Source organism: Amblyomma mixtum, chromosome 2, assembly GCF_055824585.1.
Source record: "Amblyomma mixtum isolate Tamu chromosome 2, ASM5582458v1, whole genome shotgun sequence".
NCBI lineage: Eukaryota > Metazoa > Arthropoda > Arachnida > Ixodida > Ixodidae > Amblyomma > Amblyomma mixtum.
In genome coordinates, this window is record NC_143013.1 from 262,227,853 (window position 1) to 262,245,200 (window position 17,348).

Genomic DNA, 17,348 nt, shown 5'->3' on the forward strand with positions numbered 1-17,348 from the left:
CGGAGGACCCGAGTCCAAACCCGGCCGAGGCGGCCGCGTTTCGATGGCGGCAAAACGCAAAAGGTGCCCGTGTGCTTGCGATGTCAGTGCCCGTTAAAGATTCCTACGGGATCGAAATTATTCCGGATCCCTTCACTATGGCTAGTTCGGCTCCCGGTTCCTTGCGTATTATGTCCGGGACCGGGCGTCCAATGAATGCGTACCGAGGTCTCTTGCAGTCAGCGGCAGGGCTGTTTCATGCCAGTGAAGTCTCGTAAGAACGGTCACTGAGCGATTTGACTGCCTCTTGACTATCGGTGTAGATGTGGATGGTAGTGCCGGAGGGTGTGCTGCAGAGGTGAAAGGGCTCCGTCCATGGCTGTTAACTAAACTTCGGTGGAACACCAGTAAGTGCGACCACTGTGACTAGGGACGTGAAGTGGAGAGCCCTCTTGATAGCAGGCGGTAGCAGCAGACGTGGAGCCAGTGTCGGTATAAATGCGTAGACCGGAGTGATGGTCCTGTGCGGCGAGTACCTGACGTTGACGGTGGTCTCTGTCAGACCCTTTGGTGTTTGTTGGGAGGGGTTTGGGATCAGTAACCCAGATTTCTTCCCATGGTCCTGTAAGGCGGTCCAATATGGCAGGTGAAGGTTGGCCTCGTCGAAGATTCAAATAAGAAGGTGATGTCCGTTGGGTGCACATGTGTATCGCGACTCGCAAGCCAGTTCAATGGTTGGCTCATTGCGTAGAGATTAGTGCATACACAGGGGGTGGCGGTACGAATCGATGAAGTTCAATGGTGTGCGTGCGTACAGGTAAGCCGGTTATCCCTCTCAAGACACAGTTGTAAAGTGTGCCCATTTACTTGCCGTTTGTAGCGGTCAAATCGAAGTGAGCGGCGCCGTAGCGGAGCTTAGCGAGCGACGGCTAGGCGAGAAGCGATTTCCGTCCCTGCGCCGCCATTCTTGTTAACGAGCCGTTTGAGCGGGTGAAGAGTTGATTTCAACAGAGGTTTAGCTGATGGATCTAATTTCTAGCCGTAAGTATAGTTGGTGGATGGGTACCAAGTATGCGGAGATGACTTTCCTGTGGTTTGTTTATGCGTTGCTCGCCGAAGCGAAACTTAACGTCCACCCCACCAATGGACGATCAGGAAGTTTGTCTTTTCAGGAGATGGGTGCATGCCTGTAGAGCGAAGCTCGTTGTCGAAATGTCTAGCGCCGTTTTGGGGAGGAGTGCAGCATCTTTTTGACCTTACCGCGTAAGGACTCAAGAAGACAAAAACACTGTATTCCTCTAACCAACCACTCGGCTTCGCGTGCTTCCGCTTGAAGGCGCTCGGCATTGTAGTTAAACACTGTCCAGAGTTTTCGTACGCCAGGCTGAATGAAGGGGTAAGTTTGTAGCCAAACTCACCAATCACATGACTGCCTAGCGAATGACACGATTGATCCGATATGCCTGCAACTAGTGATTTAATGTACGCTTCTTATACCTTGAGTTACTCTCGGTACACGTCTTCTGAAATATTTTTTCGAATGCTATAGTATGAAAGGCACGACAGCGAAATAAGTGCTGCGTAGTGTGCAAGGCATGGCATCGAAATTAGTTTTTTGTGGAAGGAACGCTCGTCGCCGGCTGATTTGAAGGGTATTTTGGCAGGCAATGGCTGTTTGCATGTTTTCATTTTTTGTATTTGCATTTTTTGCATTTGCACTGTTTGCATTTTTTGCATACAAACCCCCGTGGTATCTGATATCGCCCGTGGAAATTTTCAAAGGAGTCACGATTTTGACATGTTCATGCCGCCAAGGCTCCACAGCCTCTGGAAGGCTGAGGATGGCTTTGCCACATGTCGATGTTCATAATAATAATCATCATCATCCCAAAGACGTCTCTCATTTTTCAGCGCTGCCTTTGTGTATCTACAGAAGAAGAAGCGAACACGCTCGTGCTGCCAAGCCTCATCTGTTTGAGCTGTCGCACACTATAGCTACTGCGGTCTGGACCGCGGTCTCGACAATTCCTGAACGTCCCAGCGACAAACCCCACCGCGACGCACGAACCAACGCCAGCTACCCAGGAAGCCGTCAGAGCAGCATCGGCATCACCCGCGGCCCCCAGCATGGCGGTCACCCCGCCCTCACCGGGCCTGTCTCGGCTGACCCGCAGCGGCAGCTGGGTGGACGTGGTCATGGTCGAGCTGGGTGCCCCCGCCGAGGACGGCCTGCACGCGGTGATGGGCCACGGCCTGTTCCAGCACCGGCTGCTGCTGCATGCCTCGCTGTCCCTAGCTGTGCTGCTGTGCCACGCGCTCGCCTTCCGGCTGATCGCGCGCGACGTGGACCACTGGTGCCGGCCGCCGAGAGACGTGGCCTCGTTCCCCACCGCGGCCGCCTGGAAGAACGCGGCCATCCCCGTCGTCGGGCCGGACGGCGCGTTCAGCCGCTGCACCATGTACGACCCACCCGTGCAGGTGGGTGGCCTATCTATATAGCTCCCTCCTGGAACGACCGAGCGGGTCACGAAGCAATGAACTCCGGAGACGCGTGCCTTGTTATACAATCCGGTGGGCTTCTCCGGATGCCAGCCATTAGGTAATGAGCGCACGCACAAAACAGGCAGGTGCGTAATTAGACGCAAGCACAAACGTGCAAGGATTTTTATATGACATCGATTGAGTCATGACTCGCGAAGAAACAGTGCAGTGAAAGAACATGCGCTAGGTGCAACTCCAAGGCGTTTTCGCCCAATCACCAAGATCATTGCAAGAGTCTCCGCACAATATCAACCCGCTCCCAGTAAGGTGGGGCCGCCAAGGCTTCTTTCAAGAACATTACTGGAGTCCTTGCGCCATACCAACTGATTGTTATCAAGGCGAAACAGGAAATCTCGGAAGCATCGGGTCTGGAATAGAGGCTTCTTGCAGACATCAATGGTTTCTCTTTGTCACAGCACTGCAATGCTCTCTTTACCACCCTGTCAGAACCGGTATAAGCAGCGGATACCGAATTTACGAAACCTGCGTGAACTCAACTCCCGCTCAGTATGCAGCTCACCGATATAGACACTTGTCACCGGCCAAAGTTCCCGACCTTGAAGCAAAGCTCCGCTGTGCCTAATCATACGCCGTCGTGGTAAAAGCAATGATATTGTGTGTATAGACACAGGCTTAAACTTTGATGAACAGGCTGATGACAGCTCTTCTGCAATGTGCAATGTCGGATGTTCAAACCCCGCTTTTGGCAATGATTTCTTACACTACTTACGACCCCCGCATATCGGACGCACTCCCTTTGTTATCGCGAATCCTCATTTGTCGATTACGCTAGTTCTAGCAAATTATCACGGGTTTACGAGCTAATGGGAGTCGTCATGAGTTTGCTATTGGTTTGTCCGCGTCCACTGCAGGACCAAGGTTTCCTAACTGTCCTTCAATTAACTTTATCCTGGGCCAGCCGCGGCTGTCTTATCCCTGCAAGTTTTCTAATTTCACCTGCCCGCCTGAATTTTTGTCTCCCCTTGTTACGTTTCTCTTATCTTGGAATTTACTCCGTTGACCTAAGAGACCATCGGTTATCTTAACTTTGCATTACATGCTCTACCAGTGCCAAATTCCTTATTAATTTCAGCTAAGGTGTCATTAACTCCAGTTTGTTCCCTGACCGACTCTGCCCTCTTCCTCTTTTAACCTTACATCTATCATGTTCCCTTCCATAGCTCGCTGCGCTGTCCTCAGTTAAGTTCAGCGCTTTTCGTTAGCCACAAAATTTTTGCCCCCCAGCACCGCCAAAATCCAACTGTTACATGCCTTCCTATTGAGGGATGCTCGTAAGTTGTTATTCATGACCTGGAAGCCAAATGCATTCCATGCTCATATTTTTCTTACTATTTCAACTTTGCGGACCGGATCCGCGGTCACTGCCTGCCGTATGTAGATGTATTCCCTTACCACTTCCAGTGTTTCTCTGTCTGCTGTAAACTTATGTTTCCTTCCCAGACTGCTCCAGTTTTCTTCATATTAATTTGCCAACATGAACGCCTGCTTGCCTGTTAAGGTCCTCAGCCATTCTCTGCAGTTCGTCCTCCGAGTTACTTAACAGGGAAATGTAATCCGAAACTAAGAGATTTCTAAGACATTCTCCATTAAGTTTTATTCGCAACTCTTCCCAACCAGCTATCTGAATACTTCATGTAAACACGAGGTAAAAAGTAGCGGTGATTGTTTGTTCCTGCCTGGTGCTTTTTCTGATTGACATTGTATCGCTTTCCCTGTAGTGGACCTTTGTCGCTGTAAAGTCCAGATAAATAATTTCCAGCACCTTTGCATATATTCTACACCTTGGTTGCGCAATGCCTGAATGACCGCTGATGTTTCAACTTGACAAAAACGAATGTCGCAACAATATTGAGTATCATAACGCTCGCGGTTTCAGCGCATGTAGGTTGCATATGGTTGGAGTGAAATACAGAAAATACAAGTGTGTTCCCAGACTCATCCGCTATAGGTGTGCCCCAAAGCTCGGGTGAAGCTTCGGCGCGAAGAAATTCTGTTCTCACTTGCTTCTGCCGCTCATTTTATGCGATATCATAAGGAGCCCGTTGAGGTGTTTTCCCGGTGTTGTTGCGTCGCTGTCACACTCGGTGATGCGTGATCTAGCATAAAATTGCTAGTTTCAACATACGCCAGCCATCGGTCGGGAATCGAACCGTCAACCAACACATGAAAGGGTGTCTGTTGGAGCGGGTCACACTATGGGCATGAGTGTCTATGAAGAGCGGTTATACTGTCGTTTTGTCACAAGTAATCAGCGACTGCGTGTTCGCCTTTGGGGGTAATTTTTTTTCTTTATATATCCGCACTTCCTCCAGGTTCATCCACACATGAAGCGACTGATCGTCCCCTGCGACGAGTGGGAGTACGACGAGGAGCGCGGCCGAGAGAGCATCGTGGCCGAGTGGAACCTGGTGTGCGGCCGTGCCTGGCTTCTGCACCTGGCCACGGTGCTCTACACCTGCGGCGCGCTGATGGTGGCGCCCCTGAGCGGCTTCCTCGCCGACCGGCACGGACGAGCGACGCTCATCATCCTGTCGACCGGCGTGCTCGTGATCGCCAGCTTCGGCAGCGCCTTCTCACGCTCCTTCCTATTCTTCGTCGTGGTCCGCTTCTTCGTGTCCGCCGCCAGCGGCACGCTTCAGGTGGTGAGCTTCGTGCTGCTCTACGAGTTCACCTTCCAAAGCCGCCGCATCCTCTACTCGCTGCTTGCCATGCTCCTGGGACCTCTGGCCGTGCCCTGCGTGTACCAACTGCTCGAGCTGGCGAGGCTGGGCTGGGTGGCGGTGCAGATCGTCTTCATGTTACCAACCATGCTGCTCGCGCTCTCAAGCTACTACGTCGAGGAGTCGCCGTCCTGGCTCCTCGTCACCTGGGAGATGCACCGGGCGGAGGCGGTCACTCTGCACGTGGCCGGCGTCAACGGCATACCCATGGACACCGCGAAGCACCTCTTCAAGCGGATCAAGAGCAATATGAAGAAGCGCGAGGAGGCACCACCGCCGTCGCCAGCCCCAACTCCGACGCCGCCCACTTCAGCTGGGCTCGTCCTGCTGCTCACGGAGAGCGCGTTTCGGAGACGGGCGCTGCCGACTCTGTTCTGCTGGTTCGCAGTCACCTTCTCCTTCTACAGTACCTTGCTGAACAGCGCCACGACGCCCTGGGAAAGTGTGGCGTGCGTGGTCATGGCGGTGCCCTTCTGCGCGTCCTACTACTACTTCATCACGAGGCACGGGTTGCGATACACCCTGACCGTGCTGCTCGCGCTGCTGGGCTGGGTGACGGCGTTGCTTGCTCTGTCTACGAGCAGGGGACACGTGACCCTCAAAGCCATCATCTCCGCGGCGGTCAAGTGCGGCTCCATTCTAGCCCTCAGCACCACTTACGTCTACGCGGCAGAGATCTTCCCGACCGTACCCCGCTGTCTGGGCGTGAGCGCGTCTTACTCTTGCGGGCTCCTGGGCAGCCTCTTATCCACCTTCCTGCTCCAGGCGTCCGGTCGTGCCAGTCCGGACACGCCGTCAGCCGTGCTGGTCACCATGACGACGCTGCTGTTCCTCTGCTGCGTGGCATTGCAGGCGTTGCCCGAGATCCGGGTCGAAACGGATCACGGGCCCCCCGAGCCTATGGACGAGGCGGGGCGCAAGAGAGCCTTGCAGGAGTCCCTGGGCCAGAGCTGGTCACCAGGCGCCCGTTCTTTCGATCTCGACACTACGGACACCTCTTCCCATTCCAAGGGAAAGCGGAGGTCAAAGGTTCACTCGAACGTGACGTCGGTGGCCAGTTCGCCTTCCACTAGTAGCCCACTGGACAAGTCGCCCAGGCCGGACCCGTCCTGGTCTCCTGCCTTACCGAGCTCACTGAGAGGAAGCTTGACGTCCCCAATGGACTCGAGGAGCAGAAGTTCGCCTGACCAAAGGCAATGATAGTGCAAATTTCGATGTCCAAACTTCAAGCATCTATCACACTTCGTATATGCACATACAGAATGCTTTTCTATAAATTTTAATTCCAATTGTTTCTCGCAAACTTTGCATATAGTGCTTGTAATGTTTCATGTACGTTTTCGCTGGCATCATTGCGAGACTTTTTTTTGTTATTGAATGGTTACAATTGCGCTCATCACTGCAACCTCTAAACGCGTCCTGCAAGCTATTTAAGATTCTTTTGAGAATACAGCTGGTGTGCCTCTCACCACGCGCTGTCTTACGTGAGTGCACTGGATCTGCTCATGACCGCTGCCTGTACTTACTTGAGTACTGGTCTTCACTGTTTTTTCTACTGAACCAGCGCTGAAACGATGTTTTATCTCTCTCGCCTGATTCGAAGCAACATCCTCTGAAGGCACCTTGTTAGGACAACGCCGTATAATACGCGCTCATTTATACCATTGAGCTGCATATTATGAACATAAAGCTATATAGCACACTAGTTTTGCTTGACATTGCTTGTTTGTTTATTCTGGTTACTTGTACAGACTGTAGTCGTAGTCCGTCTTCGCCAAGATGGTCTTGCAGCTGACCTTTGCGTTGCCTGCCCTGCAAACGTAAAAAACGAACACCGGCGTCTCAACGACTGCGTTGTTGAATGTCGTCATTGCTCTGCCATGTGAACATGCGCTTTGAAGCAAGAACATTTGTATTGTATTTTCTTTCTTACCCTGCCATTTTGAAGACATTCGGCTGGATGTACTCCACGTCCGTGTTGCGGCAAATCAGTGTTGCCAACGTGACCTTGGAGATGTCCTGGACTTGTTCTGCGAGATGAAATTCGCAAAACTGCATATTCTAGGCCACAGGGTTGTGGTGTGCGTTTTGTTCATCTGGTGTCCGCGTAATGAATGCAAGCTATAACCTGGTGTTGAGGATGCGGTAGTTGACTGATTGGCTGTAGTCTGTCCTCCTGATCAGCTTTTAATTCCTGTTTTACGAAAGTGGGTTGTAGCGTTACGCACCTTTGCTGAAGGCCCCGGGGTGGTAGAGATTCTCGAACCAGAAGCGGTCCGCGTACTTGAGCCGGTAGTACTGTTCCCCGAGGATGCACAGTGTGGTGGGTCCATAGAAGGAACCTTGCACTGGAGTCTCCAGCGCCAAGCCCGCAATCAAGTCGAGATCCTCGAAGTAGTTCCTGCCGTAGACGACAGCACATGCACTTCTCAGTACGATGCAGTGCATGCACTGTTACCATAGGTATAAGGGGGGAAATAAAGTTTAAAAACAATTGTAAGGAACATTCATAGATCCCTGCTATTCCAAATACCCCTCCTGCCGCAGTGGTGCAACGGTTAAGCGATGCGCCACTGCACTGCGATGGCAGGTGCTACCACTGGTGGGACTTGTGCGATCCGGGTTGCTCTTCCTAGCAACCACTCGCGCCCAATGACAAACTGACCTTTCACCTGACCTTTCAAACCAAACCGGCGCTGAAAGGTCAAACGTCGCAGCATGCTGTACTATGTCCGAGTGAACCGTTTCCATGACCATGTCCATGACCGTTTCAAGGATGAAATGTTTTTAGCTCCCGCTAGGGGCGCGCCGCGCGTGACCTTGGCGCCAGAACAAAGGAGAACATGCAGCCGAACCCAAACGAACATTGGCGAAACTTTCAGTTCACCCGACCCTGGTGCCTACGTGCTGGGCTGCCGCCGGAGCAGCGTATGCGTCAAAGCGTCTTCGTGGTTACGTTGAGGAGCGAAGGAGCGCAAATTCTGTCCTGCATCCCGAGAGGCGCACGCGCAGTCCTGGTAGCACTTGATGAGCGAGGAGACAGCTCTGCGTGGTCCCATGGCGCCATCCATCAGCAAGGCTAATAACCAGCTCAGGTTTCGCGGATAACCAGGCGGCAAACAAAGCCCAGCTCGCTGCTGTTCGTGAAGAATGCTTAGGAAATAAAGCGACTGATTGGGGACACTCTCCATGACTTGTTCCCGTGGCGCCATCCATCAGCACGACCAATAACCAGCTCAGGTCTCACGGATAGCCATACATAAGAAAGAGACGGCAAAGAAAGCCCAGCGCGCTGTTGTTCGCGAACAAAGCTTAGGAAGTAAAAGCGGCTGATGTGGGAGACTCTCCAAGGTTCGAGCGCAGCTACCAGTATTTACGAGCCGTCGTCGCATACGTTATACCTTTCCTGCCCAACATTTCGTGCCTGCACATACTCTCGACGACGAGATAGTATGTGAATTTTTGAAGTAGCTGAAGAGGGGTTTATTGGCAAGTTCGAAGGACTGGCAGCGAAACGATGGCACAGGCTGTTCGAGTAGCGGCGGCACCAGAACAGAACCAAGAGCGAGCTCGAGCTCTCCACGCGCGCGGCCGCCGGAATCGGAGGACGCACAAATCGCTTCGTCGTCGTTGGTGGTGGCGCTCTGCCTTCTTCATTGCAACTGCCCCGGCGAAAACAGGGAGCCATCCTGGCGACTCAGGGCGAGCAGATGACGACAGGGTCGTAGTACGGTTTTAGCCGGCTCACGTGAACAATTTCGCGGCCGCGACGGCGGTGGTCCGAGGAAGGCGTGACCGGTTCGACTATGTAGTTCACAGGTGAAGTGCGCTGCACGACACGGTAGGGACCGAGGTACTTAGCCGCAAACTTGGATGCAGCTGGCACAGACAGCCAGACGAGCGAGTCAGGTGGAAAGTCATGGGTGGGCTTGCCTTGGTCAGTCTCATATTTGCGGAGGCTTTGAGTGGCGGATGTCAACGAGCGAGCCAGCTGGCGGCACTGCTCGGCATGACGGGCAGCGTCGGAGAAAAAGGTGCATTCAGAACTGTCGGGGTTGTAAGGCAGGATAGTATCCAGAAGACAGGAAGGTTCACGGCCGTATAAAAGAAAGTAAGGGGAAAATCCGGTGGTGGCCTGGGAAGCAGTATTGTATGCATAAGTTACGAATGGTAGGACTTGATCCCAATTAGTGGCGTCAGAGGAAATATACATGGCGAGCATGTCACCAAGAGTCCGGTTGAATCTTTCAGTGAGGCCGTTCGTTTGGGGATGATAGGCGGTGGTCGTGCGATGAACGGTGTGGCACGCATCCAGAACCTCGTGAACGACTTCGGATAAGAAAACGCGGCCGCGATCGCTGAGTAGTTCCCGAGGGGCCCCGTGGCGTAGGACGAAGTGATGAAGGAAAAAGGATGCGACGTCGCGAGCAGTAGCCGAGGGCAGGGCGGCCGTCTCCGCGTATCTTGTGAGGTGGTCCACGGCTACGATAATCCAGCGATTACCGGCAGGCGTGCACGGGAGCGGACCATACAGGTCGATGCCCACGCGATCGAAGGGACGAGCTGGGCAAGGCAATGGCTGTAAGGGGCCGGCGGAAAGACGAGGTGGTGACTTCCGCTGCTGACAGGCGGTGCACGAGCGTATATAGCGGCGGACAAAAGTGTACATTCCGCGCCAGTAGTATCGCTGACGCAGACGCTCGTAGGTTTTCAGCAATCCAGCATGTGCACATTGTGGGTCGGCATGGTGATGCACACAAACATCAGAGCGAAGGTGGCGAGGGATGACCAAGAGCCATTTGCGGCCATCCGGGCGATAGTTGCGGCGATACAGTAGAGAGTCTCTAATTGTGAAATGGCAAGCTTGACGACGAAGTGACCGAGGGAACGATGCCGTAGACGGTGCGCTGAGGAGGTCGAGGAGCGAAGAAATCCATGGGTCTCGTCGTTGTTCGAAAGGGAGATCCGTGGCGGTGAGAGCGGCCAGCGTCGAGTCGGATATGGACGAAACGGGCGCAGGAGATGGCAAAGGTGAGCGCGACAAGGCGTCAGCGTCGGAATGTTTGCGGCCCGACCGATACACAACGTTAATGTCATATTCCTGCAGACGAAGGGCCCAGCGGCCGAGGCGTCCAGAAGGGTCTTTCAGTGTAGCCAACCAGCAGAGGGCATGGTGATCAGTAACAGCGTCCAGGGGGCGGCCGTATAAGTAGGGATGAAATTTTGTTAACGCCCACACTATGGCGAGGCACTCCTTTTCTGTAACAGTGTAATTGGCTTCCGCTTTGGTGAGTGCACGGCTGGCGTAAGCAACAACGTATTCGGAAAAGCCCGGTTTACGCTGCGCAAGGACTGCCCCGAGGCCGATGCCGCTGGCGTCGGTGTGGAGCTCAGTAGGCGCGCTGGGGTCGTAATGGCGAAGGATCGGTGGTGAAGTCAGAAGACGACGGAGCGTATTGAAAGCATCGTCGCAGGTTGAGTTCCAAGCAGATAGCTTGGTGGGACCATTCAAAAGCTTTGTAAGCGGCGCAATGATAGAGGCGAAGTTGCGCACAAAACGGCGGAAATACGAGCACAGTTCCACGAAGCTTCGCAGCTCTTTAACAGAGGTCGGCTTGGGAAAGTGCGTGACAGCACGTAGCTTCTCTGGATCGGGCAGGACGCCATCCTTGGAGACAACGTGGCCGAGTATGGTCAGCTGGCGGGCGCCAAATCGGCATTTCTTTAGGTTCAGTTGGAGACCGGCGCCGGTGAGACAGGTCAGTACCTTGTGCAACCGCGTGAGATGAGTCGGAAAATCGGGCGAAAAAACGACAACATCGTCTAGGTAGCATAGGCAAATATTCCACTTTAGTCCACGCAAGATATTGTCCATCATTCTCTCAAACGTAGCGGGAGCGTTGCAGAGTCCGAATGGCATGACGGTAAACTCATAAAGGCCGTCAGGTGTGACGAAACCGGTTTTAGGGCGGTCAGACTCAGCCATGGGCACTTGCCAATAGCCGGATCGGAGATCCAAGGAAGAGAAGAACTCGGCTCCTTGCAAACAGTCGAGGGCGTCGTCAATACGTGGTAGCGGGTAGACGTCCTTGCGCGTAATTTTGTTCAGGCGGCGGTAGTCAACGCAAAATCGAATCGAACCATCCTTCTTTTTGACCAGCACGACGGGAGACGACCACGGACTAGAAGAGGGCTGAATAACGCCGCGCTGCAGCATGTCGTCAACCTGCTCAGCGATGACGCGGCGCTCCGGAGGCGACACACGATAGGGCCGCTGGCGTAGAGGGGCATGAGTTCCGGTGTCGATGTGGTGGACGATAGTGGTCGCGCGGCCCAGGGAAGTTGTCTGGTGGTCGAATGATGAGCGGAACTTGTTAAGCAGGGCGAGGAGCTGCTCGCGGTGAGGTGGGTCGAGGTCGCTGGCAACTGAGCGGTGAAAAATCGCCGAGGACAGCGGGTCGCAGGTAGCGTTAGACAGCGTGAGGGCGGCGATTGGTGTACTTTCGGAAAGAGCATCATCGTCGAAGGGTGCGATCAGGTCAACGGGTTCAACATGTCCAAGGCACTCTCCACGGAGCAACCTGAACCCAGAGGGTGAGGGATTCGAGACGACGATCTCGGCGGCACCGTGGCGCATGTCGACGACGGCAAACGGAAGAGGAAGGTGTCGGCGAGAAGCAAAGATAGGCGAAGGGGCGAAGAGTACAGGCTCGCAGGAACCAGAAATTGAGGAAAGGGGAACGAGCACGGCACTGCCGGGGGGAACATCGGTGTCGGCGGCGACAACGCATTTGGCACCAGAGCAAGGCGGCTCTTCGTCGACGGGCGCATCGCAGAGCATGGAAAAGGAGACGTGAGCACGGGCACAGTCTATGACGGCATGGTGGCGCGATAGAAAATCCCAGCCAAGGATGAGGTCATGGGAGCAAGAGCTGAGCACTAAAAATTCGACGACATATAAAACGTCCGCGATGACGACACGTGCCGTGCAAGCGGCAGAAGGATGAATGGGCTCGGCGCTAGCGGTGCAAAGAGAGAGTCCAGAAGTAGAAGTGGTGACTTTACGAAGTGAACGGCAGAAGTTTTCGGCTATCACGGAAACGGCAGCACCAGTGTCCACAAGCGCAAGTGCTCGAATGCCGTCAACTAACACGTCTAAAAAGTTCGGTGGTGAAAGGCGAGGTCTTGAGCAGGTCGAAGTGTGCGCAGTTCGTGCCCCCAGAACTGCGGCTCCTAGTTTTCCGAGTTGTCAGTCATGTTACGACGCCGCATAGGTGACAAAGACCGACGACGAGGGGAAGGTGACCGATCAGAAGGGACGTGGGGCCGGCGTGGCAAGTGGTCAGCAAAAGCCTCCCCAGGCAGCCCTGAAGGTGTGCGAGCGGCGCGAGACGGGTAGTAGTTCGGCACAGCGGGCACAGGCGCAGCCAGAACCTGACGACAGTGGCGGGCGACGTGGCCTGGGAGACCGCACGTGTAACAAATCGGCCGGTTGTCAGCAGTGCGCCAAGAACTGTAGGAAGCAGGCGCCGGTCGGAGCCGGGGAGCACGAGGTGTAGGCGGCGTTGTCCGGACGTATGAAAAGGCCAGTGGTTGCGGTGGTAAGGCGACGGCTTCGGCATACGTGAGAGGCGCACGCATAGGGGCAGGCGGCGTAGCAATAGGAGTGCCGTAGCTCAAAGGTGCAGCGACGGGGGCGGTCTGCATCGAGAGGAGGTTGACTTCAGGAGCCAGTGGAGCCGGAGCCGGCTGCCGACGAACGGGAAGCGCATCGGCTACCTCCTGTGCTATAGTCTGCCGTATCTCAGGGGTCAGGGTATGGGGCGTAGAGTGCGCGCCAGAGAGGAGCGAAAGCTGCCGGGCCATCTCATGACGCACGAAGTCTTTGATGTGATCCAAAAGGTCACTATTGACGGCCAGGCCGGAGATGGACTCAGCAGGTGCGGGCGGGCGACGAGCGTTAAGTCGCTGCTTGCGCAACTCGTCGAAGCTCTGGCACAGGTTGTACACGGAGGCGACGGTTGTGGGACTTTTGGCCACCAGCATATGGAAAGCGTCGTCGTCGATGCCCTTCATAATATGGTTGATCTTGTCGGCCTCAAGCATAGACGGGTCGACACGCTTGCATAGATCGACCACATATTCGATGTAGGCGGTGAAACTTTCACCCGCACACTGAACACGAGCGCGCAAGCATTGCTCAGCGCGAAGTTTACGCACGGCGGGACGGCCAAAAACTTCGGCAAACGTTGTCTTGAAAGTAGCCCATGTTGGAATATCAGCCTCGTGATTGCGAAACCAGAGATTCGCGACGTCGCTCAGGTAAAATATTACGTTGTTTAGTTTCATGCGGTCATCCCAATTGTTGTGACGGCTCACCCGCTCATACGAAGCCAGCCAATCGTCGACATCCTGGTCGCAGTGTCCGTTGAAAACGACGGGGTCTCTCTGCCGGACGGCACCGGAGCAAATGACGGGCTGCGATGGGACTGCTGGCTGCTGGCTTTCGTTGGTCGTCGCCATCGGAATGGTGCGGCTGCGGAGCTCCACGTTGGTAGTGTACTAGGCGAACCCGCACGCTCCACCAAATGAAGAGGGGTTTATTGGCAAGTTCGAAGGACTGGCAGCGAAACGATGGCACAGGCTGTTCGAGTAGCGGCGGCACCAGAACAGAACCAAGAGCGAGCTCGAGCTCTCCACGCGCGCGGCCGCCGGAATCGGAGGACGCACAAATCGCTTCGTCGTCGTTGGTGCTGGCGCTCTGCCTTCTTCATTGCATAGCCATTGAAGGAAACTACGACGTGCTCGATTCGAACTTTGTGTGTATTATTCTAAAACTTTTCGATCACTGAAGATCGTATTCGATTCGTTTAGAATGTTTTTGAATATGCACTCTGAGTGGTTCAGTGAATAGAATAGGAAAATATTCGGTTCGTAATATTATTAACATATATTAACACACCTCTAGTGCTTTGGGTACGCAGAAAATGTTGCGGCGCACGAACAAATCCATTCACTACCGACATATGGTTCTGACACTTCACCCTCGGGTGAAGCACGTAGGAACAGGGGAAATACTTGCCCGTAGACGGCCTTGAGCCTGTTGACGGCGTCGTAGGACTTGCACTCCTTCTTGAAGTCGTCGAAGGAGTAGATGGGCCGCTGGCCGCACAGCTCTCGGAAGTGCGAGTAGGGGGGAAGCCCGTGGTCCCGGCCGCGGCTCACGTCAAGAGTGAGCAAGTCCTTGCCGAACTGGTTCGGCGGATTCGCGAACAGGAACCGCGTAATCTGCGAAAGCCGAGCACACATGAGTTTCAACGTGCGCCAGGAGCAAGTTCTCTCTCAACGGATTCGGCAGGCTGTTTATGACACTTTGGGACGAGAGACGTGTAAGACATCCGCTTTGTCCCATTGAACGCTCAAATTGCTGCTTATAGTTGTTAGTTCTTCATCCCTGAAGACAGCGAAAAGTCTGAGATTTTCGTTTTTTATCATTTACGTGACACCTGACCATTCCACTGATTCGGATACAATTCAAGAACGAAGCGGCTTTTCCCCTACTATGGACCCCTCCCAGCCAATGTCGTCGGCCGTTTCTCATGAGCCTGCTAGCGTGACAATGCAGGGGGTGGAAGATGAAAGGTATAGTCCCCTCCCTGTATTGTCAAGCGGTCCCCTGCATTGTCACTCTAGCAGGTTGATATAATCGGCTGACGCCATTGGCTGGAAAGGGGTGCTTTGTCAGGGAAAAGCCGCTTTGTTCTTGAGTTGTACCCGACTATAGCATCAACACTGCAGCTGGTAGGAACGCGCATGTAAGTTTACATTCCACTATCTGGTAGCGCGGCGGAAGTTGCATATGATGAAGGCCCTGTTGTCTATCCTGGAATGGTCTAGAGCGTGTATGTACGCACGCACGACTTTTCTGCGAGAGCGTTTTATCATCCATCTCGACTAGCCGGTTGAGTACATTATCAGCCAGACATCTCCAGTCGCCAATAGAGATTGCCTCCTCGTTGTTCCAGATCGTCTGGCTTCTTTGCATTGCATGTACAGCGCACTGTCCCTAGCTAAGCTGAGCTACATCTCGTGGTCGTTGTTCGCGGCAGCGTCGCACCTCCTTGCTGTACACGGTGTCCTGGTGCTGCATGTAGCTGTAGGCGGCGCCCATGATCAGCGAGCGGACGGGGTCCGTCTTGGGCTTGCAGAAGTCGTCCAAGGTGTTCAGGTCGTAGGAGACGCGCGACGTGTGGAAGCACTTCTGGCCCTCGCGCTGGAATTTGGTGCCCACCGCGGCGTGCGACACCCGATTGGCGGCCGTCGCGTAGGGGTTCAGAAGCGACGGGTTCAGTGTCTCGTTGTAGTAGTAGTGGGCCGTCGGCACCGACAGCCGGTAGTCCTCCATGATTCCCGGCCCGAGCACGTGGGGCAGGTACTCCTTGTACGTGATAACCTGCGCACAGGTTTTTTTTTCTTTCAGACACTTTTCAGTGAACAACAATGAGCACTTCAGCATTTGGTCACGAAGGTATGCATGATGAGCGCTGAAATAACGTTATCTTGCAGGCAACGCTGACCTGCAGACAACAGTAACCTGTGCATAGGCAATCCACGCAAATTGAAAACGTTATTAATGAAGAATTATCATTTTAGGAGACTCATTTTTATACCACATATAGCCGTATTTCGAGCTCATTCTGCCTTTCATTTCCTTCTGATGCGTTATATTGCTAGGTGTGGTCTATAGGTGTCCGTTACTTTGTACTTAACAATGCACTTAGACTAGATAACTATTTGGCGCGGCACAGATAAGCCGGTTCACTAGCAAAAAAAATATATATAGCGTTAATCTACAGTAACGATGCCCACAGTAGACTTAGTCACGACGTACGGCATGTGAGGTTTAATGTCCATAAGCTACAAGTGGACTTTGAGGGATGCCGTAATTGAGGGCTGCGGATTAATTTCTACTAGTTTCGGTTCTTTAATGTGCGCTTACATCGTTCAAAACAAGAGCCGCTTTACAATTTGCATCCATAGGAATGCGGCAGCTGCAGCCGAGATTCCATTCCCCCATGTTGGTTTGGTTTATCGGGGTTTACGGCCCAAAGCAACTTAGGCTACGAGGGACGCCGTAGTGAAGGGCTCTGGAAATTTCGACCACCTGGGGTTCTTTAACGTGCACTGACATCGCACAGTACACGGGCCTCTAGAATTTCGCCTTCATCAAAATTCGGCCACCGCGGCCGGGATCGAACCCGCGTCTTTCGGGTCAGCATCTGAGCGCCGTAACCACTGAGCCACCGCGGCGGGGCTCCCCCATGTTGGGTACAGCCGTCAAATGTCATAGCCACATAGCCATCATAGTGGATACGCTCTAAACACGAATACACCTATATGGGAGTAAAAAAGGGAGTAAAGTCGTCCTCTAGCGCACACCCTTTTTTAAAGGGTGTGCGCTAGAGGACAACTTAATACCCCTGTCACACGGACACTTTCGATGCTCATTGAACTCGATCTGCATCGAGATTTTCGAGCACGCTCGAAACATCCGGTGCTACACGGGCATTTTCAATGCTCCTTGAGAAGTTTCCCTCATGTGTGTTAGGTGGCGCCAAGTGTTTCTCCAACAGCCATAACAAGGTGATGTCCGGCAACACTGTGCAGCCGGCGACAGCGGCAGCCAAATCCGTAGCCAGACGTGCGACGCACCTCTGTGCCTCTGCTGTTGTGCGATGGAACCCGAGGGTCTGCAACGCCTCCGCGATTTCTGCGTAGACTACGGCGTTTCTCTTCTGGTGCCGCAAATTATCTAGGCGGTCTAGCCAGCAGTCGATGAGAGCGGCTGTCTCGCGCTCGCTCCACAGTGTGCGCGTCGACGAGCAGGAGGACGCCATCTTTGTTGTTTACACTGACGGCGAAGCTTGGAGCGTGGTGCCGAGATTATATATAAATATATTTGCATATAAGCAGGCATAGTGCCTGAAAATGTTCTGTCTTGCATTTTAATCAATTACAACAACAACAGTTGTAGTTTTGTTTTGTTAACTAGTGTTTATTTTTACAGCTTCGTGAGAGCGAGAGTGC

General features: G+C 53.7%; 2 protein-coding genes across 2 annotated transcripts in view; one reads left to right on the plus strand and one right to left on the minus strand.

The window, feature by feature from the left end:
• The window catches only part of LOC149363797 (uncharacterized), a 31,064-nt gene extending 24,603 nt beyond the window's left edge, over positions 1 to 6,461 (plus strand). The window contains exons 6-8 of the mRNA XM_089568603.1: positions 1,975 to 2,451; positions 3,362 to 3,388; positions 4,854 to 6,461. Coding sequence (XP_089424729.1) covers positions 1,975 to 2,451; positions 3,362 to 3,388; positions 4,854 to 6,461 — 2,112 coding nt within the window. The remainder of the gene's footprint in view (positions 1 to 1,974; positions 2,452 to 3,361; positions 3,389 to 4,853) is intronic.
• A 506-nt stretch (positions 6,462 to 6,967) lies between these two features.
• LOC149363803 (salivary peroxidase/catechol oxidase-like) overlaps positions 6,968 to 17,348 on the minus strand; it is a 34,119-nt gene continuing 23,738 nt past the window's right edge. The window contains exons 11-15 of the mRNA XM_089568605.1: positions 15,379 to 15,714; positions 14,344 to 14,549; positions 7,490 to 7,662; positions 7,195 to 7,291; positions 6,968 to 7,073 (exon numbers count right to left, since the gene is read on the minus strand). Of these exons, the coding sequence (XP_089424731.1) occupies positions 7,001 to 7,073; positions 7,195 to 7,291; positions 7,490 to 7,662; positions 14,344 to 14,549; positions 15,379 to 15,714 (885 nt within the window). The 3' untranslated portion in view covers positions 6,968 to 7,000. The remainder of the gene's footprint in view (positions 7,074 to 7,194; positions 7,292 to 7,489; positions 7,663 to 14,343; positions 14,550 to 15,378; positions 15,715 to 17,348) is intronic.